Source organism: Sphaerodactylus townsendi, linkage group LG04 (assembly GCF_021028975.2).
Source record: "Sphaerodactylus townsendi isolate TG3544 linkage group LG04, MPM_Stown_v2.3, whole genome shotgun sequence".
In the NCBI taxonomy this organism is placed as follows: Eukaryota; Metazoa; Chordata; class Lepidosauria; order Squamata; family Sphaerodactylidae; genus Sphaerodactylus; species Sphaerodactylus townsendi.
This window is the reverse complement of record NC_059428.1, coordinates 70404961-70431978: the sequence shown is the minus strand read 5'-3', so window position 1 is coordinate 70431978 and position 27018 is coordinate 70404961. Positions and strand designations below refer to the sequence as shown.

Sequence of the window (27018 nt, the reverse complement as noted above, 5' to 3'; positions counted from 1 at the left end):
TTTGGAACTAGAGCATGAAAAAAAGCCAGCCCAAAGATGACCAGAAGAAAGCTGAGCCAAATGGCCACTGTCACCTGGGTATCATAGAAGCTACTTGGTTCAGTCTGTTCCTGGGACTCTGAAACCAAATTAACTTTCTGGTATTCAGGAATGCAGTCTTTTCAGAAGCATATCATTTCAGTGAAATTTCCCCCATATTTTTTCTTAGGTCACAATCACAAAAGACTTCCAATATATTTTAACTTCTTTGCTGTTCTCAATGAAGTAAGGAGGGAATTGAATTAGGGAGCCATCTTTAAAGAGGATTATAAGACAAGACTGTATATATTTATTTATTAGAAAGTACCAATGTAAACCTCATTTCACCATTTCCCAAGTGCCATTGCCCATTACAGAAGGGAACAGTATTTCCTGTGTAGAAAGTGAAGCAGAAAAAAGAATACCTCATGTTGGTTTTGTTTTGCAAAATCTTTTGATAAAATTGGACTATATTTTTCAACTCTGTTTTTGTCCAGTTTTACCAAGTTTCTAACTAAATGTTCAACTTTCAAAATGACTCCAAATGGCATATGTTACTTCTACTTCCATTGGCATCATGGTCAAATCTTAACATATAAATTCATTGTATTGTTCGAGGTTTGCTTTTGAAATTGCTTTTTGGGACCTACCTGCAAAGTAACTCTAGACTACCTTTCCCTTTCCCAGTGTAAAACACAGGAATCTCAGTTAACAGGAAACATGCTCATATTGTTGTTGATTTGCTGTTCGTTAGAACAGCCATGATGTGAGCCGCCTCGAGCCCTTCGGGAATGAGGCGGCCTATAAGTTTAATTAATAAATAAAATAAAAATAAAATATTCTATTTTTCTACTCAAAATTTCTGAAAATACATCAGCAATGGGAATTTTGGAAATTTTAAACTAAGTAATCAAATATATTTCACTTTATTTTTCACCATTGGCCTTGGCCTAATTCTTTTTTTTAATCTCCTGTGACTGATGTAGCTTTTTATTTCTCCCTGTATTTGCTTTCTATATTTATACACACAACAAACTACAAGCTGCCGAACTGGTATCAGGTCATAATCTGAAGGCACCTGATGAAGCCAGCCAGCTAACTGAAGCAAAAATAGGCTAAGTCTTATGAGTGTCTGCATGGGAAACTGTCTGGCAGCTGTACATATACTGCCTTTAGTGTCATGGAAGAAAGATAAAATACAAATAAAAATACATTCCTAGCTGATTCTTTACTACATTTTAAAAATTTCAGTAGCATCAAACTCACTTCATGACCAAAGCAGTGTACGTACCATCTCCCTCCTACCTTCATCTTTTTCTTGAAGTTTCAGGTGAGCAGATACCTGAAATATTAGCACAAATATGTTTATTAGCAGCATTCATACCTGGTAACTCTGTCATGTCTATACACTGGTTCTATAGCAGATAGTATTTTCAACTTTTTACAAGCTAACATGGATGTTTTTTGAGGGACTGAAACCAAAACAAGCAAACACATAAAAACCTAGCAGCTTAAGAGATGAAATATTAGCTGAAAAAAAATTACCCATTTTTACGTTGTTAATGTTACATATGGGGAGATCAGCTCTTCTGCTACAATAGGATATCTCTGCCTGGTGCAGCAGTGGAAGAAAAGGATGGGGAAACTGACATTGCATCAATGCTGTGACATCACAGCCTTTATGAACCCAGAAGTGACATCCACACATTGGTACAATGTTCTAGAATTCCGCCAAATATCTGGATGTCTGACAAGAACTGCCTAGCTGATTTCACAATAGCTTAGGAAACAGACCTTTCCAAATTAGTTTACTCAGATAGGCCTCACTGGCACCATGCCAAGGAGGACTAGCCTTGTCTTCAAGTCCTGTAGGTGATTATAGAAAACACATAACCACATTTACAGGAAGATGAAGGAACAGACAAGGGACTGGTTCCTTTTGAGATTTTCCAACATGCTGGTGAGGAGCAGAGGGGATAGATATAGTTAGGATATTGTTGCCAGCACTGGCGGACTTGCCTAGGAACAAGGGGTACCCCTTGTCCCCGGGCGCATCCATTGCAGTCACGTGGGGGGCGCCAAAACATCCCCTCACGCAGACTGATTTTGGAAGCCCAAGCAAGCCTGAGTGATTCCTGGTGAAGCCGACTGCTGAAAAAATTAAGGAAGTTTCCCTGATTGATAGCCCCTCACTCCCCACTCGCTACGGTGGCCCTGAGTGTCCAGAGGGCGGGGGAGAAATACCATTGTGCCTCCAGGAGGAGGACTGGAGAGCTCCGCCTCCCCTCCCTCTCGCCCAGAGTGCAGTGACTTATTCTCCAGTAAGTCCTTGATGTTGCTCTCAAGCCTCCTCCTCCCCAGCAGATGGGAGCCAGCCAGCACAGGAAGAGAGTCCATAGGGCTGGCTAGGAAGGCAATCCCTGCCCCATACAAGGTGTTTTGTTGTGGGGAGAGGAAGGGAGGGCTGCGTTTGTGAACTGTTTGGAGACTCCTTAAAAGGAATGGGCAAATCCCAACTGGAATTCTATCCCTTAAAATTTGTTTGCAATTGTGAATGGCCTTGATTGGGTGTGTGTGGGGGGGGGGAGCGCCTGGCTTCTTAAGTTTTGCTGTGGGGCTGGGCTGTAATCTGCAGAGTGAGTTTGATGCCCCATTCTCTGCCCCACAAGGTGTTTGGCTGTGTGGGGAGAGGAAAGGGAGGGGTGTTTGTTAGGGGCTGTTTGGAGACTCCTTATAGTAGGCAATGTGGTATGAATCCAAACTGTTCTTCTCTATTCCCTAAAAATTTTGCTTCTGCAATTGTGAATAGCCTTAATATTGGGGGGGGGGGGGGGATGGAGCGCCTGGCTTCTTAAGTTTTTTGCTGTGGGGCGGGGGCTGTAATCTGCAGAGTGAGTTTGATGCCCCTGACTTCTCTCTGCCCCACAAGGTGCTTGCTGTGGGGAGAGGAAAGGGAGGGGGGGTGTTTGTTAGCTGTTTGGAGAGACTCCTTATAGGGGCAAATGTGTATGAATCCAAAACTGTTCCTTCTATTCCTAAAATTTTGTTTGCTATTGTGAATAGCCTTAATATTAGAGGGGGGGGGGGGGGATGGAGCGCCTGGCTTCTTAACTTTTGCTGGGGGGCTGGGCTGTAATCTGCAGAGTGAGTTTGATGCCCCACTTTCTCTGCCCCACAAGGTGCTTGCTGTGGGGAGAGGAAAGGGAGGGGGTGTTTGTTAGCTGTTTGGGAGACTCCTTATAGGCAAATGTAATAGAATCCATAGACTGTTCTTTCTTATTCCTAAAATTTTGTTTCTGCAATTGTATGAATAGCCTTAATATTAGGGGTAGAGCGCCTGGCTTCTTAACTTTTGCTGTGGGGCTGGGATGTAATCTTGCAGAGCTTGAGTTTGATGTGCCCCACTTTCTCTGCCCCACAAGCTGTGCTTGCTGTGGGGAGAAGAAGAGTGAGGGGGTGGTTTGTTAGCTGTTTGGAGACACCTTATAGGCAAATGCATGAATCCAAAACCTAGTTCTTTCTTATTCCTAAAATTTTGCTTCTGCTATTGTGAATAGCCTTAATATTAGAGGGGGGGGGGATGGAGCGCCTGGCTTCTTAACTTTTGCTGTGGGGCTGGGCTGTAATCTGCAGAGGGAGTTTGATGCCCCACTTTCTCTGCCCCACAAGGTGCTTGCTGTGGGGAGAGGAAAGGGAGGGGGTGTTTGTTAGCTGTTTGGAGACTCCCTTTATAGGCAAATGTATGAATCCAGACTGTTCTTCTATTCCTAAAATTTTGTTTGCAATTGTGAATAGCCTTAATATTAGAGTTGGAGCGCCTGGCTTCTTAACTTTTGCTGTGGGAGGCTGGGATGTAAAATCTGCAGAGCTGGAGTTTGATGCCCCACTTTCTCTCTGCCCCACAAAGGTGCTTGCTGTGGGGAGAGAATAGAAAGGAGGGGGTGTTTGTTACAGCTGTTCTTGGAGAGACACCTTATAGGCAATGTATATGAATCCAAACTGTTCTTCTATTCCTAAAATTTTGTTTTGCTATTGTGAATAGCCCTTACATATGTGTAGAGGAGGGGGGGGGATGGAGCGCCTGGCTTCTTAACTTTTGCTGTGGGGCTGGACTGGAATCTGCAGAGTGAGTTTGATGCCCCACTTTCTCTGCCCCCACAAGGTGTTTGCTGTGGGGAGAGGAGAAAGGTGAGGGGGTGTTTCTGTTAGCTGTTCTGGAGACTCTTTAAAGGCAATGTATGAATCCAAACTGTTCTTCTATTCCTTAAATTTTGTTTGTATTTGCGAATAGCCTTAATTTTGGGGTGGGGGGATGGAAGCCTGGCTTCTTAAGCCTTTTGCTGTGGGGCTGGGCTGTAATCTGCAGGAAGTGGAGATTTGATGGCTCCACTTTGTCTGCCTCCCCACAAGGGGAGAGAGAAAGGGGGGTGTTTGTTAGCTGTTTGGAAACTCCTTTGTAGGCAATGTGACATGAATCCAAATTGGTTCTTCTATTCCTAAAGTAAAATCTTGTTTTGCAATTGTGAATAGCCTTAATATGGGGATGGGAGCCAGCCTGGCTTCTTAATCCTTTTGCTGTGGGGCTGGGCTGTAATCTGCAGAGTGAGTTTGATGTGCCCCACTTTGTCTGCTCCCACCTGCTACCCTACAAGGGCAGGAAAGAGGGAGAGGAAGAAACTGGGGAGAGGAAAAGAAGGCATTTGTTAGCTTGCAAACTCCTTTCCCTTCCTCTTTCTCCACAACAGACACCTTGGTAAAGTAGGTGTGGCTGAGAGAGTTCAAAGAGAACTAATTCAAGGTCACCAATCTCTGTGTGGCTTCATGTGTAGGAGGGGGAAAACAAACCAGTTCATCAGATGATAAAGGTCCACCTCACTCAAGTGTGGGAGGGAGTAAGGAATCAAACCCAGTTTTCCATATTAGATGCCACCAGGCTGAAAAGGGCACATTCATTCATCTTTGCTGTACACTTTGAAGCACTCAAATTACCTATAACATCAATTATGAGGGTCTCTTATGATTCTTTTGAATGTTTGTTTTTAGACAGCATTGTTGCCACGGGTAAGTTGGGAGCAAGGTCCTCTCCAGAGCAGTGGCTGGCTGCTTAATCTCCTGAGGGGACAGGTTGGTCAATAAAGCAAAAATAGAAGCTCTGATAGAAAGTCAATTTGTAGTGCAAAAAAATATTTAGGGAATTGGTCAATGTCATCCATTTGTTTTCCCCCTTCCTCAGCTGCTTTGGCTTTTTTGGACAAAAGCCATGAGGTTCTGATCTTTCTGCATCATCATGTGGGTGTGGTGGAGCCCACTCTTTCTGGCCTTCAAGAGGGGACCTATCTCCATCTAGTCCAGCAATTAGTTTCCCAGTATTAGCCAGCCAAATACATCAGCACCAACTCCTGAGCAGAGACCTTGTGAGTTACAGCAGTCCCTATTCCCTCAGCATACACTGTCAAGTGAAAAAACTCCTCAAGAGGCACACTGGCAGAAAAATGATGCCCAAAGCAAGACAAGAGTTTTCCACCCCTTCCCCATGCCCAACCAGCACCTGGGGCAAGACCCGGTTTTTCCACCCCCCCCATCAAGTTTCTCCTCACTTTATGGTTTCCCTGTCAGCCGCGGGGCCATCCATGTTCTCAGGAGGGCCAAAGTGGCTCCTCACCCAGACTCTGGGGGCTTGGGGCAGGCCGCCCAGTCCCCATGCTTAACTCCAGAAGGCCCTGCATCTTTGCCAGGCCGCCTCTTACCTGGGCATGTCGTGGGAGTTTGCAGGAAATGATAAACACTGTTTCTAAAAAAAATACCCACCCACCCTCTTCTACTACTAGGTTTGTCTGGAAACAAGAACACTGGAACCTTGACACTTGTTTTAAAATGAGTAGAGTATAGGTAGAGGCACTACTGCAAGGTGGCAGATTTACCCCACATCAGATCCACAAAGATAAATGGAGAAAGCCTGCTATCCAAGGTACTTCAGCCAACTCACAGTTGTCTCTCTGATTTTCTTTCTTTGTTCAAACTGCCTTTGGGAAGGTTCCAACTTCTGATGGGGGCGTGATTTGTGAGAGATTTACATGCTTAAAAGTTAATTCCCACTTGCACTGGCTTGGAGCTGTTTCTGAGGCTAACAACCTACCTCATAGGGTTGGTGTGAGGACAAAATTAGGAAAGAGAGTTGGTGGGGAGAGCCATGTATGTTTTGCTGGTGGTGGGAGGTGTTTTGTGAGCTGGTACAAAAAATCATTGTTTGGTCGTTGTGGGGGAGGGTGGTCGTCCATACCTGGGGGGGGGGGGGGCACCAAACTCAGATTTTGTCCCCGGGCTCCAGTTTGCCTAGATTCGCCCCTGGTTGCCAGCTAATGGATGGCAACCAGTAAGAGGCTGGGGGCCATTTGGGGGTGGGGGTGCATTTGGTGATATCACACCTCTCTAAGAGCCACCAGAAATGCTATGGCTATTTCTAGAGTTGGCTGACATCCCTTTTAGATTTTCCTCAGATGTGATATCATGCCCCTACCTGATGGTGATTTTCTATGTTATTTTTCTCCAGCCAGCTGCAGGAGTGGCAGGGGAAACCCAGAACCAGGGACGAGGGAGACACTATCCCAGTATAAAACTGGTAAACTTGAGTTACAACAAAATGAACCATAGACTCATAAAACTGGGAAGGACCCGGAGATCAGTTTAGCTCAATAAGACAGACTTCTCCATAAATCAACAAAACTTTGGTACATCAGTCTGACATTCATGGTTTTTTTATTTGCACATTACAGTTCTTCCTCCATATATAGAGTTGTAACTTACTTCTAAGTAACCCCTGCATTGGAACTAAAATTGGACATGGCTATTTCCCTTTTAGAAACATATTTTATCCACTAGCTGTCATAAATTTATAATTCAGATATAGATAGCCATGTTGATCCATAGCATAAAGAGATCGGGTCACTTGGTTCAGTACGAGACCTCCTTCCCCACCACCACTGTCCACTGCCACTCAGTTGAACAGTGGGAGAAAAATGCTTGGGAAAGGGGGGGGGCAGTGTCATTCCAACACCATGAAATTACTACCAGCACAATCCAGAGAAGACATCATCCTGTTGGGTGATGCTCTAGCATTCATGCAGAAGGATGTTGATGCAATCATGTTTTCCACCCATACATCTGTGTAACCACAGCGAACATGGCTGCTGCATAACTTGTGAGACAATCCTAAAAATACCGCACTCACAGGGCCTTTCTTATTTAACCAAATTCAGGTTCACAGAAGTTTTTTTTTATTTACCATCATGGCTTCTTGGACAGTAAGATGTGGAAGTAGCATGTCATCTTGCATAATGTAACAAGACACTTTGCGGAACGAACGCAGATCACGAGGCTGTCCATTGATGAGGATCTCTCCTTTCATTCCAGTCTCTCTAAAACCATGTTTTTAAAATAAAAAATTACTAATTTTGTCTTTTATATTTATTTAAAAATTAACATCTGGCTTGCACATCAGTTATTTACAAATGTGACATCAATCCTGTTTGTGAATAAGCAAGTAAACAGACTATAAAATGGTTACCAATGGCTCTAATTCCCCAATAATCCAAACGTTTTGGGGGGAATCTTGGGGCAGTAGACCTCAAAAAACAAAACTCTATTATGTCTAATTTTACACCTCTACAATTCATGCAATGCATTTAGAATCCTGAATGAAAATATTTGCATAATCAAAACTTCTGTGCATTTACCGTAGAGATTTAACCAGTAAATCTAATGAAAATTTAAATACCTAAGGAAACAGCTGTAATGTTTCAACACCCTTGGGTCCTCCATGTGGCTTCCATTGCCACAAGAACCATATGTGCACTGGGAGTTCTATGCTCAAAACTTAATTTTTAGGCATGCACAGGCCCAATTCAGATTGGTACTGCAGGACCAAGTACACATCTTGTTAGAAGACCTCAAGGCAGCTATGAGGGAGACCAGAGGTCCTTGTAATGGTGAATCTGTTATTTATAGAATCAGCTTTGTAAAACTTCAGTGCTGAAATAATATTATTTGGACACACACACAATTATAAATATATAGTTACATTATTTTATTAAGCATGTAAGTCAGACTTAGGACTAGAGAGCTGGCAACGTTTGGGAGATTTTGGGGGCAGGGTCAGCATGGTGTGGTGCCACACAATGCCATGATGTCATTTTCAGTTACATAACACCATGTGTTGCTGTGATGCTGTAGCAAACCTTCTAAAATATCTAGTTTTACAACTGAGTTTTGGAGATTACTAGTGTGTCACGGCTGTGTGATACCTTTCTTGTTACATAATTTGAAGTAACGCCATAGAATCAAGATGATGTGATTTTTTTCCAAAAAGTGTTGCTATTGCTGCACCAGAACAACAGGAAGTTTTAGTAGGAGCTTTGTTTCCCCTAGTTAAGGCCTTTTTATGGATTACATGGTTGCAAATCTTGGCTGGCATTTAAATGCAAACTTGCAAGAGAGAAGTAGCCAATCCTGGATCCCCCATGCCTATATCTCTTTAACACATTTTCAAACACCTATTTGTGTCATTCACATATTACTTTTTTAGGAGTCCACTAAAAAAAACCTTAAGAGTTACATCTTAAAACAAGAATGTGTGAATTAACACTTATGATAACAATGGTCTACTAACCTGTATCCTGCCAGGATGTTCATAAGTGTTGACTTCCCAGCTCCAGAAGGACCCATTATTGCCACAAGTTCTCCACTATTGAACTTCCCAGAAATTCCTTTCAATAGGGTCTTGAAACCTGAAGGTAAGGGGACATTTATTAATCCCTAAACATAAAATTCAAAAGTCCACACCCAAAAATCTACCAGTCCACACTGGACATTTATTAATCCCTAAACATAAAATTAAAAAGTCCACACCAAAAATCTACCAGATTTTTGCCTATTATAGTGGGCTCACAAGGTCCTCTGACTATCTTTTAACCAGTTTGATGTCGGCAAACTGGTAATTGAGAGAGTGGTGGCAGATCAGCTCCAGAAGTTTCTGAAAGACGCTAAAGTGTTGGATCCCTACCAGTCTGGCTTCCACCATGGTCATGGGACCGAGACGGTTCTGGTTACTGTTGTGGACGAGCTCTGGTACCAGTTAGACAGAGGCGGTTTGGTGCTGCTGGTGTTATTAGATCTCACTGTGGCGTTCAACATGGTAGTTCATGACCTTCTGGTCCACCGGCTTGCTGATGTTGGGGTGTGGGGGACAGCCTTGTGCTGGATGAACTTGTTTCTCCAGGACAGGGGACAGCAGGTGATGCTGGGGAAGGAGAGTTCCAGGCGGCATCCCATTTTATGCAGGGTGTTACAGGGGGCAATCCTTTCCCCGATGCTTTTTAACATCTGCATGGACTCCCTGGCCAAGCTGGTCCAGAGTTTTGGACTGATGTCACCAATATGCTGATGACACCCAGCTTGTCCTTACAATGGCAGGCCAGCCGCACTCAGCCCATGAGGCTCTCCAGCAGTGAAGATGTGGCTGGTTGGTTAAGAGCTAGCAGATTGATACTGAATCCAGCAAAGATGGAGGTTCTGTGGGTGGGTCAGGGGAAGAGGCTAGCCGACTTTAGTTTGCCTGTGCTAGATGGCGAGGCTCTACATCTGGTCTCGTTGGTTAGCAGCCGGGGGGTGATCCTGGCTTCCAGGATTTCTTTGGAAGCTCAGGTCACCAAAATGGCCCAGACAGCTTTTTATCATCTTCACCAGGCACAACAGTTGGACCCATATCTCTCCCATTCTGACCTGGCCACAGTGATCCATGCAATGGTCACCTCCAGATTGGACTATTGTAACTTGCTCTATGCAGGCCTACCCTTGAATCTAATCCAGAAATTAAAATTTGGGTAGCATATGGCCACTAGGCTGCTAGCTGGAGTCTCTAGATGGGAACCCGAAACACCTGTCCTATACCATCTCCACTGGCTGCCTATCAAGTACTGGGTTATCTTCAAGGAATTGGTTCTGATCTTTAAGGCTGTGAATGGTCTTGGACCCACATACCTTAGGGATTGGCTTTCTCCATATTCCCAATCAGGTCCCTCTGCTCCTCAGAGGAGGACCTCCTGGTTATCCCTGGCCCAAAAAATATCCGGCTGGCCTTGACAAGGGCCAAGGCCTGTTCAGTCCTGGCCTCCACCTGGTGGAATATGCTCCTAAGCGAGATCAGGGCCCTGTGGGACTTCAGTTGTTTCTGCAGGGCCTGCAAGAGAGAGCTATTCCTGCAAGAGAGAGCTATTCCACCGGGCTTTTTCTGGAGGCCAGCTGGGCTAACTTTTTACTGGCCTCCCAGGGACTTTTTGAGGTTTTCAAGTCACCATCTTGGTTGTTTTAAGCTGTTTATACTGTACGAGTTGTTTTTATAGTGTTTTAGGATATTTATTGTTGTTTTATTAAGTGTTGTTTTACGATATTGTATTGCCACCCTGAGCCCCTCAGGGATGGTTGGGGTAAACATTCAAAAATAAATAAACAAATATTCTCTTTGGTAATGAGTAAAAGGTTTTATCTCTTATGAAGGTCAACCAAATGGAGGCAAGTTGCCCATGTAGTAAGAGAACTAGGCCCTATATAATCCCTTACAAAGGATTAAACATATTCAGAGAGATAATAATTAGTCATTGTGTTGCTAAACACTGAGGCTAAACTTCCTTAGAATCTGTTGAGCTATACATTCTACACAGGCATCATATGTGTCCTGTGAAAACTGGAATATATATTTGAAAAGCCATTTTTAAAAGGTAGCAGTGGTTGCTGTTTTGTCCTGAACTTGATTGTTTTCTTTAAGAAATAACTATGGGGTACTCGGGGAAAAGGAGGGGGGGAAAAAACAGGCCACTACTGAAGAGATTTTAGTTCTGAAGATATTGTAATTTGTGCTTCATGTGTTTTCAAGAAATAAAAGTTGATGTTTACTATATTTACAGTCTTTCCCTTAACTGGAGTATATTTTCTCAATACATGTAGTGATTTCCTGTGCTATACTTTATCCTTTTTTATATTAAAAAAAGACAATTCACTAGTATATTCTGTCTCTGCATTCCAAATTTATATAGAATATGTAAGGAACATGCACTTTAGGTAGCACCCTAGTTATACAAATATGATTATTGCAACCAAAACTCTTCACAGAGATGATGCACTTCTGGTGATTGGGAAGTCCTCCAGTGAGCAAATGGTAAAAAAAAAAATAAAGCAAAATCCAATGAAATATAGAACATGAATAGAACTATGATATGGGGGGTGCAAGATTCGTGGGTAGAATTCCATCTTCTCCCCCATTACCAAGTGTGGACCTCATCACCCACTTCTGAGTCCAGTCACAGTAGCGCCAGCAGTGTCTGGAAGCTACTCTGATCCGGGAGTGGCTTCTGGTGTCTGCCACCACGGTTGATGGGTCCAGAGCAGCTCTCAGTGACCACCACAGAAACATGGTAAATACATTTTCTGTGAATGTGCAGACAATGCCTTTTATTTTGGAAGAGCCTATCTCCCCAATGAATTTAAAAGATTTCAGATTTTTCTGCAAATTTGCGGGTCCCCCAAGTTTTTAGGAAAATGTGTTTAGTATCAGTACAGCCACAATCTGTGGATTTAGATTACCACAGATGGAGGCCACATGCTGCTTTTAGATATGGAGATGTGGTAAGAGAAGAAAACACCTTTTTTCCTTTCCATAGCTATAACCATTCATCTCTACAGTGTTGTCTGATAGTATTATTCTAAACAGTGAATGATCTGTTGTCTGTCCCTCTGTTAATCTCCGATTCATCTACGCTGTGATGGAGACAGGAACCTGGACAACTGCAGTCTATGTCATTTACAGTTTTGTGTTAGGCATCACTGTCTGCCAAAATCCCAGAACTATCTTGGACATTTCCACATTCTTGCTTGTGTGCTATACTGCCAGAGCAAGAGTATAGGCACTAGCTATGTGGGTATGTCTCACAGAATCATGCAGCCTTTTCACACATTCAGTTTACTTTATGAACCTTGTGCTATTTATTTCAGAGCAGCTTTATAAACAGCTGAAGTTTGGGGAAACTACTTTACATGTAATTGTTGATAAGTATTACTTCATTTGTACATAAAATGTGTAAACGATTAAAGGAATAAATTATGTTTTGTCACTACTCCATTAAATCATGATAATTAGTTTGGTGATTGTATGAGAGAAACAAACTTCTTCCTCAGCTGCCCTTGTCCTTCAGAGTATGCCTGATCTCCCTATATGAACCTTCTTTTGTTGCAGTGAAGCAGTTCCACAGAGTTGAGTATACCCTTGCTGCATCTCATATCTGTCACCATGACATAATCACCACCAACACATCTGGAAGTCCCACCTTTCCCCCCAGAAATATGGTGCACTAGACAAATAACATCAGTATCCCTTCTTCTTGAAAAATTGCTGCAAGCATTATGCATTTATTCTGACTAACATATAGAAATTAGTTACCACAGGCATTTTAGAATGATAATTTTCTAATTATAGTAATCAAAATGGTCTACATAGCAACCTTTGTTCATGCTTCATCTGTCATCAAATAAAGATGGGAAATCTACATAAAAATGGCAAGTAATACATTACAACCCTCAACAACAACAAAGTAAACTATCTAGTAAATAGCATTTCATCTATAGATACAGATTATTTTTAATTCAAAAAGAAACCAAAGACATTATAGGTGTCTTTAAATATAACACCAATATAGAAACACATTATAGATGTATTTCAAACTAAAGCTAAATCTGATCCTTATTCCCCAACTGCTTGCTTAAGTAGCTAGACTAGAGATTAAAGAAAGCAACTGAATTCAAAGGCTGATAAAGCAAAAGCAGTCAAACTACCAAGAATCTCAACCAATATTATGGAACAACCTCCCCACTTTCCTCACTTTTGATCTTTATGAGGCAGCTGGAAACAGTTTTATTTAAAACTGCATTTGATTAAAATAGTCCTAAACTGTGATTTTAATTTTTGGTTCTATGTATTTCATGTATTCAATTTTAGATATTTTATCTATATTGTAAGCAGTGCTGGGATTCAAATAATTTAACAACTGGTTGTTTACAAGCACCATTTTAACAAACGGTTCTACCGAAGTGGTGCGAACCTGCTGCATCCCACCACTGATTGTAAGCCTCCTTGAGCTCCTTAAGGAAGAAAAAGTAAAGATAAAGCACCAGGTCATCACTGATCCACGGGGTGATGTCATGACAACATTTACTAGGCAGACTATGTTTCAAAGGTGCTAGGTACTCAGACTCGGTGCTCAGGTACCTCATACTGCAAAGAAAGGCCCTGAGCTTATAAAGCTATAAACACAGGGGCTTCACTGATGTCAAGATCATAGACTGCAAGCCTGGTTACCTGAACAGCAACAGGAGAAAATTAAAACAAGAAAAAAAACAGAAACAGACACTGAGCCAATAGTATGGAATCACTTCCAGAAATAAAACTAAGAATTTGTTGATTGGGTAACCATTATAAGCAGATACCAATGAACACCCAGATACTAATGAGTTGCTTTATATAAAAGTTTACTACCTGAAAGGGTGGAGTAACATGAAGATAAAACAACAAACATTATGCTGTACTGTTACATATTTATAGCTGTTTCAGCACATGGCTAGGACTGACAGCATGACAGAGAACAAAGAAAACAAATTAACTTCATAACTTCAGGCATACGTGTTCACAAACATGTAAGCAATGCCTATTCAAACAGGCTGATTGTTAATCAATAGGTCAGTTCATTAGAATGTGACCTCAACATCCTGTTTGCACATACTTAACACTTTCATGACAGGTTGTGACAGACACCTTGTAAAAAACAATATAATTAGTGTAAACTCTATGGTGAAACCACTCAGAGCAGTGGTGGGTAACAAGAGGGGACCTACCACGGAGTTTTTACTAATTCCTAGATAGGCATGAATTCATTTCTGGGTTTTCTTTTGACAACTCTACCTCCAACCTTAATTATCAGATGGAAAGAACAAGAGACTTTTGGTTGGGGCCTGGCCCTAACCCTGCCCAAGGGATGGCTGACCATTGAGCTGAAAAGTAATCTGAATGTTCTGAAAGTACCAATTTTGTATCGGGCTTCTCTGCCAAGTTCTGGATCTAGGTACTCAGGTAATAAGGGAGTCCTGACTGAGCTTGAGGTCTTCCAAACCCCTAGGCTTCACTAAAATAGAAGTCCATTCTTAGGTTTTCCTTCTCCCTCATAAGAGGGGACTCTATTCCAGGGTCCAGTAGGGAGAGGCCAGCTGTGGTCTCATAGATCAGAAGATAGAAAAAATGCTACTCATCTCTGCAGATATAAACTTAAATGAAGGAGGCAGTCACAATCTAGCATTGGAACACAAGACAGTTTTAGCAGACTAATAAAGAGCAGCTACATGGTATGGTTAAACCTTTGCAGACTTGCAGGAAATCATTATTTATGAGATAGAAGAGATGTCATGTGGTGACTTTCTTTTCTCGTTACTATTCATATGGTTAAAATGGTAATGTTAACTGGTACACATTTCGTATTAAAGTTACAAATTGAAATGTTTTTTAAAATCTAGAAAATCTTTGTTAAAGGAACATAAGAACATAAGAACAAGCCAGCTGGATCAGACCAAAGTCCATCTAGTCCAGCTCTCTGCTACTCGCAGTGGCCCACCAGGTGCCTTTGGGAGCTCACATGTAGGATGTGAACGCAATGGCCTTCTACGGCTGTTGCTCCCGATCACCTGGTCTGTTAAGGCATTTGCAATCTCAGATCAAGGAGGATCAAGATTGGTAGCCATAAATCGACTTCTCCTCCATAAATCTGTTGTCCAAGCCCCTTTTAAAGCTATCCAGGTTAGTGGCCATCACCACCTCCTGTGGCAGCATATTCCAAACACCAATCACACGTTGCGTGAAGAAGTGTTTCCTTTTATTAGTCCTAATTCTTCCCCCCAGCATTTTCAATGAATGCCCCCTGGTTCTAGTATTGTGAGAAAGAGAGAAAAATTTCTCTCTGTCAACATTTTCTACCCCATGCATACTTTTTTAGTCTTAAATCATATCCCCCCCAGTCAGCCGCCTCCTCTCCAAACTAAAGAATCCCAAATGCTGCAGCCTCTCCTCATAGGGAAGGTGCTCCAGTCCCTCAATCATCCTTGTTGCCCTTCTCTGCACTTTTTCTATCTCCTCAATATCCTTTTTGAGATGCGGCGACCAGAACTGGACACAGTACTCCAAGTGCGGTCGCACCACTGCTTTATATAAGGGCATGCCAATCTTTGCATTTTTATTATCTAATCCTTTTCTAATGATCCCCAGCAGAGTTTGCCTCTTTTACAGCTGCCATGCATTGAGTGGACATTCCCATGGAACTATCAACTAAGACGCTTTAAATCCCTTTCCTGGTCTGTGACTGATAGCACTGACCCCTGTAGCGTGCATATGTGAAGTTTGGATTTTTTTGTCCCCTATGTGCATCACTTTACATTTTGCTACATTGAACTGCATTTGCCATTTCTGAGCCCACTCACCTAATTTATCAAGGTTCGCTTGGAGCTCTTCGCAATCCTTTGTGGTTCTCACCACCCTACATAATTTGGTATCATCTGCAAACTTGGCCACCACGCTTACTCCACCCCTACTTCCAGGTCATTTATGAATAGGTTAAAGAGCACTGGTCCCAAAACGGATCCTTGGGGGACACCACTCCCGACATCTCTCCATTGTGAGAACTTCCCATTTACACCCACACTTTGTTTCCTGTTTCTCAACCAGTTTTTAATCCATAGGAGGACTTCCCCTCTTATTCCTTCATTGCTGAGTTTTCTCAACAGTCTCTGCAGGAACTAGTCAAAAGCCTTTTGAAAATCCAAGTAGACAATGTCCAATCGGGTTCACCCCTGTCCACATGCCCAAGTACACCCCTCAAAGAACTCTAGTAAGTTTGTAAGACAGGATTTGCCTCTGCAAAAGCCATGCCGACTCTTTCTCAGCAGGTCTTGCTTTTCTACATGTTTTTTATAATTTTATCTTTTATGATAGATTCTACTAATTTACCAGGAACAGATGCTGTCAAACTGACTGGCCTGTAATTTCCTCGGTCCCCCTTGCAGATCCTTTCTTACAAATTGGAGTGACATTGGCCATCTTCCAGTCTTCAGGGATGGAGCCTGATTTCAGGGATAAGTTGCATATTAAAGTGAGAAGATCAGCACTTTCATGCTTGAGCTCTTTAAGAACTCTTGGGTGAATGCAATCTGGGCCAGGGGATTTGGTAACATTTAGTTTATCAATGGCTGCCAGAACTTCTTCCTTGTCTACCACTATCTTCGCTAATTCCTCGGATTCGCCTTCCTGAGACGCTTGGTTCAGGTGCAGGAATGTTCCCCACCTCTTGGGTCAAGACAGATGCAAAGAATTCCTTCAGCTTCTCTGCAATCTCCTGCCATCTTTTTAGCACACCCTTTTGTTCCCTTTTGTCATCTAACGGGCCTACCGCTTCCCTCTTTGCTGGCTTCCTGCTTTTGATGTAATTTCTTGAAGAACTGTTTGTTGCTGGTCTTGATGTTCGTGAAAGCCATGCGTGCCTCTCATAATCCTTTTTTTTTTTTGCCTCCCCTTACAGCTAACTAGCTTATCTTTTGCCACCCTTTCCGTTCCCTCTCATATTCATCATCAGTCAAACTGGACTTCCATTTCTAAAAGACATTTTCTCTTTTTCTGATAATTTCCTCAACCTCTCTTGATAACCATGGTGGCTTTCTTTTGGACTGGGTGCTGCCTTTTCTAACCTGTGGAACACATTCCAGCTGAGCTTTTATTACTGTGTTTTTAAATAACCCCCAAGCATCCTGGACAGTTTTGACTCTCTTTGAGTTTCCCTTTCAGCTTCCTTCAAGCAAGACTATCCCCCCTCATCTTTGAGAAATTGCCCTTTCTGAAGGCTTAATGTAACTACATTAGTGCAAGTTGCCACTTGTTCGCGATGCTGAGATACTGAATCTGGACAGCATTGTGGTCGCTGTTCCCTATCGCTCAACAACACTGACTTCCTGCACCAGGTCCTGGGTCCCACATATGAATTAGATCTAGGATCACCTCTCCCCTGGTTGGTTCCACAACCATCTGCTCTAAGCCATTGAAGTCATTTTAGCATATCCACAGGGAATGCTCTCTCCTTACTATGACCTGAACATGCATTTTTTCCAGCTTCTATAAGGATAGTTAAAATCACCCATTACCACTACATTTTTTTGTTTTTGTTGGCCTCTCTAATTTCTTTTTTCCATCTCAGAATCCTCTTGTGCACTTTGGTCAGGGGGACGCATAATATATTCCTAATATTAAACTGTCTCTTCACACCTGGTATCATTGATATCCACAGGTGATTCTGTAGGGGAACCAGCTCCCTCTTGCATTGTCTATTTTATGTGATACTATGCTCTCTTTTGATGTAAAGGGCAACTCCACCCCCAATGCTCTTCTGTCCTATCCTTCCTATAGAGCTCTGTAGCCTGCAGAACAGCATCCCACTGGCTCCCTCCCTCATTCCACCCTGTCTCTGTAATGCCCACTTTATCCAAGTCCTCCTTCAACTCTCTGCACTCTAGCTCCCCCATTTTAGGTCGCATCGCTTCTACTATTAGCATATGACACCTGTATACCCTGTCTCCCCTGTCCTTAACCTGGGATTTATGTGCTTTACCCTCAAGTCTTTTGCAGACACCTATCCCTTGTCACATGCAATAAATGCTATGTTCCTTGCTTGTATGTGGTTGGATTTAGAAAACCTCCCTCTCTGTCTGCATCCCCAGAGATACTGTATTCAACCGGTCACCTCCTGTAGCTCCTGTCGGCTTTTCCCCTGAAAGTGATCAGTTTAAAAGCTGTTCCTGCCACCTTTTTTAATGTTGAGCGCCAGCAGCCTGGTTCCTCTTTGGTTAAGATGAAGCTCGTCTCTGTTTGTACAGGCCTGCCTTGTCCCAAAGGTTCCCCAGTTCCTGACAAATCTGAAACCCTCTCTGCCTTACACACCACCTTCTCATCCACTTCCATTGAGACCCTGTATTCTCCGCTTGCCTAGCTCAGCCTCCTGCTGCACAAGTGGAACGGGTAGCATTTCTGGAGAATGCCACCTTGGAGGTCCTGGACTTCAACCTGTTTCCTAGCAGCAGCCTAAATTTAGCTTTCCAGGAACCTCCCGGCTACATTTCCTGCAATGTCGTTGGTGCCAATGTGGGACCCGCCAACTGCTGACTCCTGCACTCCCAGCACTGTCTAAAAGCCTATCTAGACGTAAGCGTGACATCTGCAACCTTTTGCACCAGGCAGGCAAGTCACCACCATGCGGTCATCACGACTCTCACAATCCCAACTCTCTACATTTCCTAATGATCGAATCACTCCACTACAAAGGGAGCCCCCCCACCTCCCCTGAGGGGTATCCTCAGCAAGCGAGAGGATAGCTGATCACCAGTTAAGGAAGGGATCCCACTCTCCAAGGAGCATCTTCCCCCACCTCAGACTGGCACCCTCCGGCCCCTCAAGACCTTTCATTCTCCATGACATCTGAAGAGATGTCACCTTGGGAGTGGGACCTGGCTAAAGTTAAGTCCCTGAAAGCCTCGCCTCGTCACTCCTCTGCCTGCCTCTTTCAGCTTCTCCAGGTTCAAGCTGCCACCTTGGCTTCAAGTGAGAACGCCACACGCTCCTTTGAGTGCCAGGAGAGCCTGACATTGCAGCGAGGGCACACCCACTTAACTTCTGTCCTGAAGTGGCAGATAGTCATACATGTGACACTCAGTGCAAAACACTGGAAAGCTCCCCATCCCCCCCCCCCTGCTGGCTTTCTGCCTTCATATCTGATTTGTTTAGATATTTAAATATTAAGCTTTTAGTCACTGCCCCCCTGGAGCTATCTGCACGTACTATCTGTCAAATATGTCCTTATTAATTTAAAAAACAAAAAAATTAAATTAAAAAGATGAACTCTGTTAACCCCTGTTAAGCCCCACCTTCCAGATTCAGCAGCCTTAGCTCACAGGAGCCTTACAAGGAGAAAAAGAGATAACACCTGTTAAAATACACTGTTTTAAAAGCTGTGGCCTTGAGAAAAGCCCTCCAAAATGATCACCAGCAGGTCACTCTGCTCTTCCTGGCCAAGTCTTCTTCCCACTGCTGCTACTCCTCTCTGCTGGTTCCAGAGACTGAACTAAAGCCCCACCTCTCAGGACAAAAGCCCCACCTCTCAGGACAAAGAGGAACAAGAGATGAACTCTGTTAACCCCTGTTAAGCCCCACCTTCCAGATTCAGCAGCCTTAGCTCACAGGAGCCTTACAAGGAGAAAAAGAGATAACCCCTGTTAAAATACACTGTTTAAAAAGCTGTGGCTTTGAGAAAAGCCCTCCAAAATGAACACCAGCAGGTCACTCTACTCTTCCTGGCCAAGTCTTCTTCCCACTGCTGCTACTCCTCTCTGCTGGTTCCAGAGACTGAACTAAAGCCCCACCTCTCAGGACAAAAGCCCCACCTCTCAGGACAAAGAGGAACAAGAGATGAACTCTGTTAACCCCTGTTAAGCCCCACCTTCCAGATTCAGCAGCCTTAACACTCAAAGAGTGTTAACAGCAGCCTTAACAGCAGCCTTAACACTCAAAGAGCCTTACAAGGAGAAAAAGAGATAACCCCTGTTAAAATACACTGTTTAAAAAGCTGTGGCCTTGAGAAAAGCCCTCCAAAATCAACACCAGCAGGTCACTCTGCTCTTCCTGGCCAAGTCTTCTTCCCACTCAAGGAATCAGACATGAGGTATGTACACATCAAAGGAAGTGCCTTGTAGGAAAGTTCCCCCTTAAATCTGAAATCCTACATGAGTTATAACAGGGGTAGGGAACCTTTAACACTCAAAGAGCCATTTGGACCCGTTTTCCACGGGAAAAGAAAACACTTGGAGCCGCAAATAATAAAGATAACACTGTATATATTGGGTTTTTTTTACCTTTTACTCCACTCATTCTGAGAAGTGCATGGATGCACCCGCCCTGCTGCCTGCAGGGCGGGGAAGGATGGGGCCAGCGGTTCAGCCTTGCCGGCCGCCGGGAAAGCGCCCGCCCCGCTCGAACAAGGCGGGCAAGAGGGGAAACCCACGGCACTGGCCAGCCGGCCACGGGCAATTGGTGTGCCCGCCCTGCTGCCTGCAGGGCAGGCAAGGATGAAGCCAGCGGCTCGGCTCGTGGAGCCGCAGTGCAAGGGCAGAAGAGCCGCATGCGGCTCTCGAGCCGCAGGTTCCCTGCCCCTGAGTTAGAATCTATCAGATTACACTTGGGATAAACCCTTAAGTTATACATTAATGTACACATGTGTCTCAGTATTTCCACAAAATAGTATGATTACCTTTAAGAGTTGGGAAATCAGATTACCAGCACTGATCCTTTAATTAAGATTTTGGCACCATATGGCCTTTGTCTGTATGAATCAGGCAGGTAAGAATGCGTGCATGAAAAATGCAGTCCATAACTGTTCATCTGAGTAGAATGTGGAAAGATAGGAGCCATGGAATAAATGTTAAATTTCAGCTATTAGACAGGACAGATTGCACTGTATTCTTCAGCAGAACAAAGGCTTAACTAAATAAAATGCATGGCTCTTTTTGAAGCTGAGGCCTTCTTCCTGAAAAACAGCCTGCTCATTGTATACATTTAATAACTGAATAATGCTTTTCTTTAGAGGTACTAATGAGATGTGACAGTCCACTAGGCTGCTAGACCCCAAACACTTGAGTATTTGTGGCTGCAAAGTTGAACAGATGGTGTGACCTACTCCATTTTGTGTCTTTTGCTGCAAACTTGCTATTCATTTGTGCACTTAAATACTGTACGCACTTTACACATAGGAAATTCTTATTCTAGAAAAAAATTGCAAAGCATAAGTATATGGGTGATCTCACTGACATTCAGAATCAACACAAGACAGAAAATAGACGATCATGTAAAACCTTGCTTTTCCTTTTTGCCACTTGAATATGACTTCAGCTTTCATGTTCACCATAATTTTCAGAAGCATCTTCAGAAGTTCTATTTGGTCATTTTCAAATAAGTCTTGCATTTTTTCCTCTTTGTCTTTTTTAAATTTTAACCACCAGTATAGACACCAAGCCATTTTAATGTGTGTCTGTTCCATCAAGCTTATATAAACTAAAGGGTATTGCCTATTTCTACCCCATTGCAAAAGTTAGTAACCCAGATTTATATTATATAAAGACTCCAATATTCTCTGAAATTAGACACTCATATTCCTGGTGCATTCCAACCCCCCCAACCCCCCCCCCCCCACACACAGGAATCCAGTGGAATAATTTTAAACCAAGTAACCTATTGAAATTACACTTCACAAATGATGGCTTATGTGATTTTATACGCAAAGATTTATTAGTGGCTTTGGAAAATATTTTAAATAAAGCCCAGGTTCTTAAAGTCAAAAATAGAAAAAGGTCACAGAACAGAAGTCTGCCCTTGCTCCTTTCCCTCTGTCACCCCTGCATCTTCTGAAGCCATGGTCCTGAGGTGCTCCCCGTAGACTGGGTTACAATGTAGGGAACTGAACATCAAGGATAAATCTTCAGTGATCAATCCCTTCCCCTCATGAGCAAGATCTTCCACAATGCAACAAGAGTGCATAAAAAGGAGAGGCGGAGCAATTTCTGGCAATTCTCCTTACTTGCTAGAGCTCCCCTGGTCTATATTTCTCTCTCTCCCCAAAGATCTTTCAATCAGCAGAAGCTTTCCAGATGATGCAGGGAGTAAAGGGAACAAATCTTTTCTATAAGCTTGTCCTAGTCACAGTTTACTGGATCTAACACATTCATCTCCATTATAATAAAAATGTACCAACTCCAAAGATCATTCATCCTAGATGTAAAGAACTGGAAAAGTTGAACTTCTGCACAAACCATTTCATTGTAAAGAACTCTCCAGTACGGATATAGTTCTTCATTACACTTAAACGGCTAAAATGAAACGTCTAAGTCTTTTCTACAGGACATTGTGAGGGCCTGACTTTGGGGAGCAGACTAATATCATGTGAAAAGCATAAAGCCAGATTCTGTTTGGATATAAGTAGCCTGCCTTGAAGATGTGCAAAAAGAGCCTCTTAAATGGGTCAGTGAACAATAATAACCCTGCTCCCATCAGACTTCAGGCAACTGACTCAGTGTGTGCTGTATTCCATGGTGTTAGCCTCCTACTGACAGGTTTGAGGAACTATAGTCATAAATAGTGCGTTTTGGTCAAAAACACTACCAGCTGCTCATTTGTTCTCTCTCAAGTAAGGGAAAATATTGTGAGATAATTTTTGCATGATTCACAATTTTAATATTTTCTGTGAGTCCAGGGGCATTTTCTTTGCAAGTCATTCATCATGCCATATATAATATTTTACCATGGTTTTTTTTAAAAAGAAAGTAGTAAGGTGTGTGGTTTTTTTTAAAAAAGCACTTCTATTTGGTTAGCAATATATGCTTCTCAACAAGAAAGCCGCTAGACAGAACTGTTGAATTTCAGTGGAAAGTGATAGAGTGATAAGTAAATACCATGATAGTTTGGGAACCGTAATCCGAATCTCCAACATATTGTCATTCTTTCTATCGTTGACACATTATACCATAATGTAATGTTTGTGATCAAATAAAGTCTCCATGCATTTTGCTTCTGGTTTCAGAAAAAAGATTCGTTCAAAGATTCTAGGTGAGACATGGACAAGACAAGTCAAAAGTGAGCACAGCAATCACCACCACTATGTAAAGCCATTGCTAGCTCACTGTGTAGGCAGTCTGTCAGCTTTGTGGTTTAGAAGGCAGCTGTTTCTGCACTAGTCTTAAACTAAAGGGGAGTTAAATAGTCCTATCCAAGTGGCAAGGTGGGCCTCCCCCCAAGAGAGGCTTTCCGGCAGCATGGGGAGGCAACAAAACAGCCTCCCTGCCATTGGGAAGCCTCTATGGGGCTGACTCGAATGGGGCTGACTCAAAAGGGTCACGTAAGTCCAGCTTCCTTGCTGCCAGCATATACTAACAAATGGCCAGGAGGAAGATGACTAATATAGCCTCCTTCCCCGGCCACAATCCCAGACTGCCCCCACTGAACCCGTGGCAGGTCCGCTGGGACACTGGAACAGCATCCTGTGCCGAGTCCCAGCACTGGGAAGGCCAGTGGCAGCCACGTACTGGAAGTTTTGGCTCTCCACCAGGGTAAGTGCCCTGGTGAGGGCATTTTCATCAGCAGAAACCCACATCACTTCCAGCAGCCGATTCAGCCGCCACCCATCCACTGAATGGGGCCATAAGTAGCTCTAGAATGTCTCCTGGTGGCTCAGAACTCAGCATGATGGTGTGGAAGACTTTCCAGAGCTACAGATTGTTTTAGAGCTACCTCACTGGGGACTAAGGAAAAGGGTGGAGCTAGCTCATTAGAAGTCAGTGGGAGGGACATTTTATTGGATTTATATCCTGCCCATTCCCAATCAAGGTAGGATTCAGGGCTCTCTTCAGGGTAGTTATTTCCTGGGTGCATTCTTACACTCAGGCTTCCTTCGCATCTTCGTGCTAAACAACGTGGTGTAGTTGTTTGAATGTTGGACTATGAGTGGAGAAAGCTCAAGCCCTGAGGGCAACCCTGAGATAATCATTCTTTTTCAGCCCTAGGTCACAGGTTTGTTTTGAAGACATCATGGAAGGAAGGAGAATCATGCATTCTCCCTGAGGTCCATGCAGAAGGAGGGACAATAGAAAGACAAATAGGCAATAAGGAATTGGGTTACTAACCTTCAAATGAGGACTGAGGTTTTCCTGGAAATACTACTGATCAGCAGACTACAGAGATCAGTTCTATGGCATTACCTCCCTGCTGAACTTCCTCCTCTTCCCAAATTCTACTCTGCCAGTTACCATCTCCAAATCTCCATGAATTTCCTAAGCCAAAGTTGGGAATCCTAGGAAGTAAGAGGGTCAAAGTAGTCTAGGTCTCCTTTGCACTCAGAAAATGAAGAAATGTCCAGATCTGTTAAGTGGAATATACAGCATTGTTCTATCACTGTCACCACGAGGGGGGAAATGCTGATAAAGCCTATAATTTACACCTGGATCTGAAGAAAAGATTTACTAATTTTAGTCATTACGTAGTCTACCAGACTTTTTTTTTTAAAAAAAAGGTCTTGACTCCATCATCTTTTACACAGACTGAAGTGCCTGGTGGAGTATCATTTTTTTCTCCTGATGAGGTCATTTTGCAGATAGCAAGAAAAGCTGTAAGTGATAATGAGACACTGGAACTGGAAAGCAGCTTGTTCAACTTTTTATCTGTATTTGCGAGTGCATGTAAAAAGATATTTGCACTAGTTCCTGTCAGGATTCTCCAGTCCAGTATAGTATAAGCTATCAGCAGCAACATTTTTGCTAACATATCCATATATGTATTTGCCTTCCTTATTTCTTTAGACTCAGAGCTGCTAGCAAAGCAAGAAGGTGCAAACACATTAAAAAGTTAACAATCCATCAACAATATAAAAACACACAGCCAGATATCCCAGAACAGTTTAGCACCAGTGAATGCCTTCTGAAATAATATCCTTTTATGTGTGCTCTTTAAAGCGGAGTGAAGGCAAGGCACCCTCCGAACCCACTCTAGTAAGCCATTCCAATGGACTAGACCCAGAGGCGGGAGGTGCGACGCACTGGTGCGTCCCCTGTGGGGGCGGGGGTGTTCTGGGGTGGAGGAAGCACCAGTGCACTGGGCACTTTCTTCCCTTGCTATGCCTCTGACTAGGCCTACAAAAGACACTGCTATCAAGTGTCTACTCCAGCAAGAAGTGAGATAATGAGAAGATGCTAAACAGGGTTTCAGAGTTAGGTAAAAGATCAGTCCTACTGCAGGGATGAGACCCAATCTTCTTGCAAGATGAACTATAGGAAAACATTGGAAGCTCATCCCTGACCCACAGGCTTGGTTCTTGACAAATTCAGCACAACACCAGCAGACTTTATTATTTATCTACCTATTAATCTCTAGATTTCTTTTTTGAAGTTCACATTAAGGAGAGGCAACTGGATTGGCAGATATTCAAGAGGTGGCTGACAAAAAAGATCCAAAATAGAATAAAACTAGTAAAACTATAACTACAATAAAAGCTAACAATGTTAAAACTGACAACCGTAAAACAAAACAGAAGTTAAGGAAAAGATTTTAAATAACAGTTAACATTGAAGGCAATACAACCAATAAATAACACTAATTATCGCTATAGATCTGCAGGGTTTTTTAAAAAAATCATCTACCAGCTGCAGCTAAACTGAATAGAAACCAAAAAAAGAGATAAATGGAAGGAATTCACCAGGTAAGGCATCACCACAGAGAAAGCCCTATCCAACTACCATAAATCTCATTTTTTTAAAAAAAAAGGGCACACAGAACATGACTCTGACAACAATCTCTACATCTGGGCAAGTTCCTATATGACTTTATTTACTTACAAAATTTGTATCTTGCCTTCCCACCCTTATAAGGGCCACCAAGGCAGATAACAACTTAAAACATACATGGTAAAATCACATTTAAAACCATTAAACCAACCCCCCCAATACACATAATTAAAATAATTTCTAAAGAGTTTATGCAACACATAAAAATAGCAGTTGAAAGATTGATTAGGAAGGAGGATTCATGGAGGGAATTACAAACAAAAATTCTTCACCCACTGCTGGAAGATAACAGAAGGGCAAAGATATAACTCCCTGGGGAGAGTTCCAGATTTTTGGAGCCATGACCAAGAAGGCCATCTCCCAGGTTGCCACCCACCTAACCTCACAAGGTAGGTAGGGGCACCAGATGCAGGGCCTCAGGAGATCACTGAAATGGTCCAGCAGGTTCAGAAAGGAGTGAGCCGTCTTTCATTTTAAGCCTTCATGGACTAGAACCCAATGTGTCTGATAAAGTAGTCTTTTATATAATAAAACATAGGCTACATGTATAATAAAACATAGGCTACATAAAACAAAATAAATATTGCTAGGTTTTTAAAGACTTGTCTTACACACATTCACAGTAAAGAGGAAGTAAACCACGTGTAGTTTCAAAAGATAGACAAGAAAATACTGAACACTGGAGCAGGTGTGCTATTAAAGAAAACAGATGTTATTGATTTCAGTGGAAAATATGACATACAATGATGCTAGCCCAAACAACTGAACAAGTTTTAGGACAGATCAACTGGCCCATTCACCAGACTCATTTTCTGTGGGATTTTATCCCTTTCTATTCACATAGTGGAAAAAAAATTGCCAAATGATCTTTCTTGGTATGCTCCTACTTATATTGTTATACTTATCAGCACCAAAAGCTGGACAGCAACTTGATCAGGGTGATCCCACTTATATAAACAGCAGAGGGAAGATGGCATAGTTAGAATCTGATCTTGTCAGATATCAGAATCCAAACAGTACTTGGAAGGGAAACTGTGAAGGAAGGCAAACCACCACTGCTTCTCCCTTGCCTTGAAACCCCCCTGTTGGGATCCCCATAAGTAAACTGTGACTTGATGAGGACACTCTATACACACTCATACACACATTCATAAAACAGCCTAGTTTGGGAGGACTGACATCATATCCCAATTAAGCTACCAGTTCAGAGAATCTTGTTTGCACAGGTCAGATGCTAAAACACTGTTTGCCACTTTTTTTTTAGCAATAATTATTTTAAGCTATGTTGTTTAAGTAAAAAAAAAGATAAGGGAAAATCCAAAATTAAGCAGCTACAATTAAGAAAATGTTATTTTAAAGATACAATAATAACCCCAAAGTAAGCTTATAGTTCTGATTTTCTCTTGTTTTCTGAAATGCAAGAAATGATTTGAACAGCCAAAATAATAATCCATTTATAATATTAAAAATGCAGGCTTCAGCTTGAATGTAAGCAGTGCA

General features: G+C 42.6%; 1 protein-coding gene across 3 annotated transcripts in view; it reads right to left on the bottom strand.

Annotated features, from left to right (window-relative positions):
• The window catches only part of ABCG1 (ATP binding cassette subfamily G member 1), a 61719-nt gene that overhangs the window by 25858 nt on the left and 8843 nt on the right, over positions 1-27018 (bottom strand). For all 3 annotated transcript variants that reach the window (XR_007244287.1, XM_048493885.1, XM_048493886.1), the window contains exons 3-5: positions 8684-8801; positions 7301-7433; positions 1310-1360 (exon numbers count right to left, since the gene is read on the bottom strand). Coding sequence is in view for 2 of the 3 variants with exons in the window: in XM_048493885.1 (XP_048349842.1) it covers positions 1310-1360; positions 7301-7433; positions 8684-8801 (302 nt within the window). In the remaining variant the exon portion in view is untranslated. The remainder of the gene's footprint in view (positions 1-1309; positions 1361-7300; positions 7434-8683; positions 8802-27018) is intronic.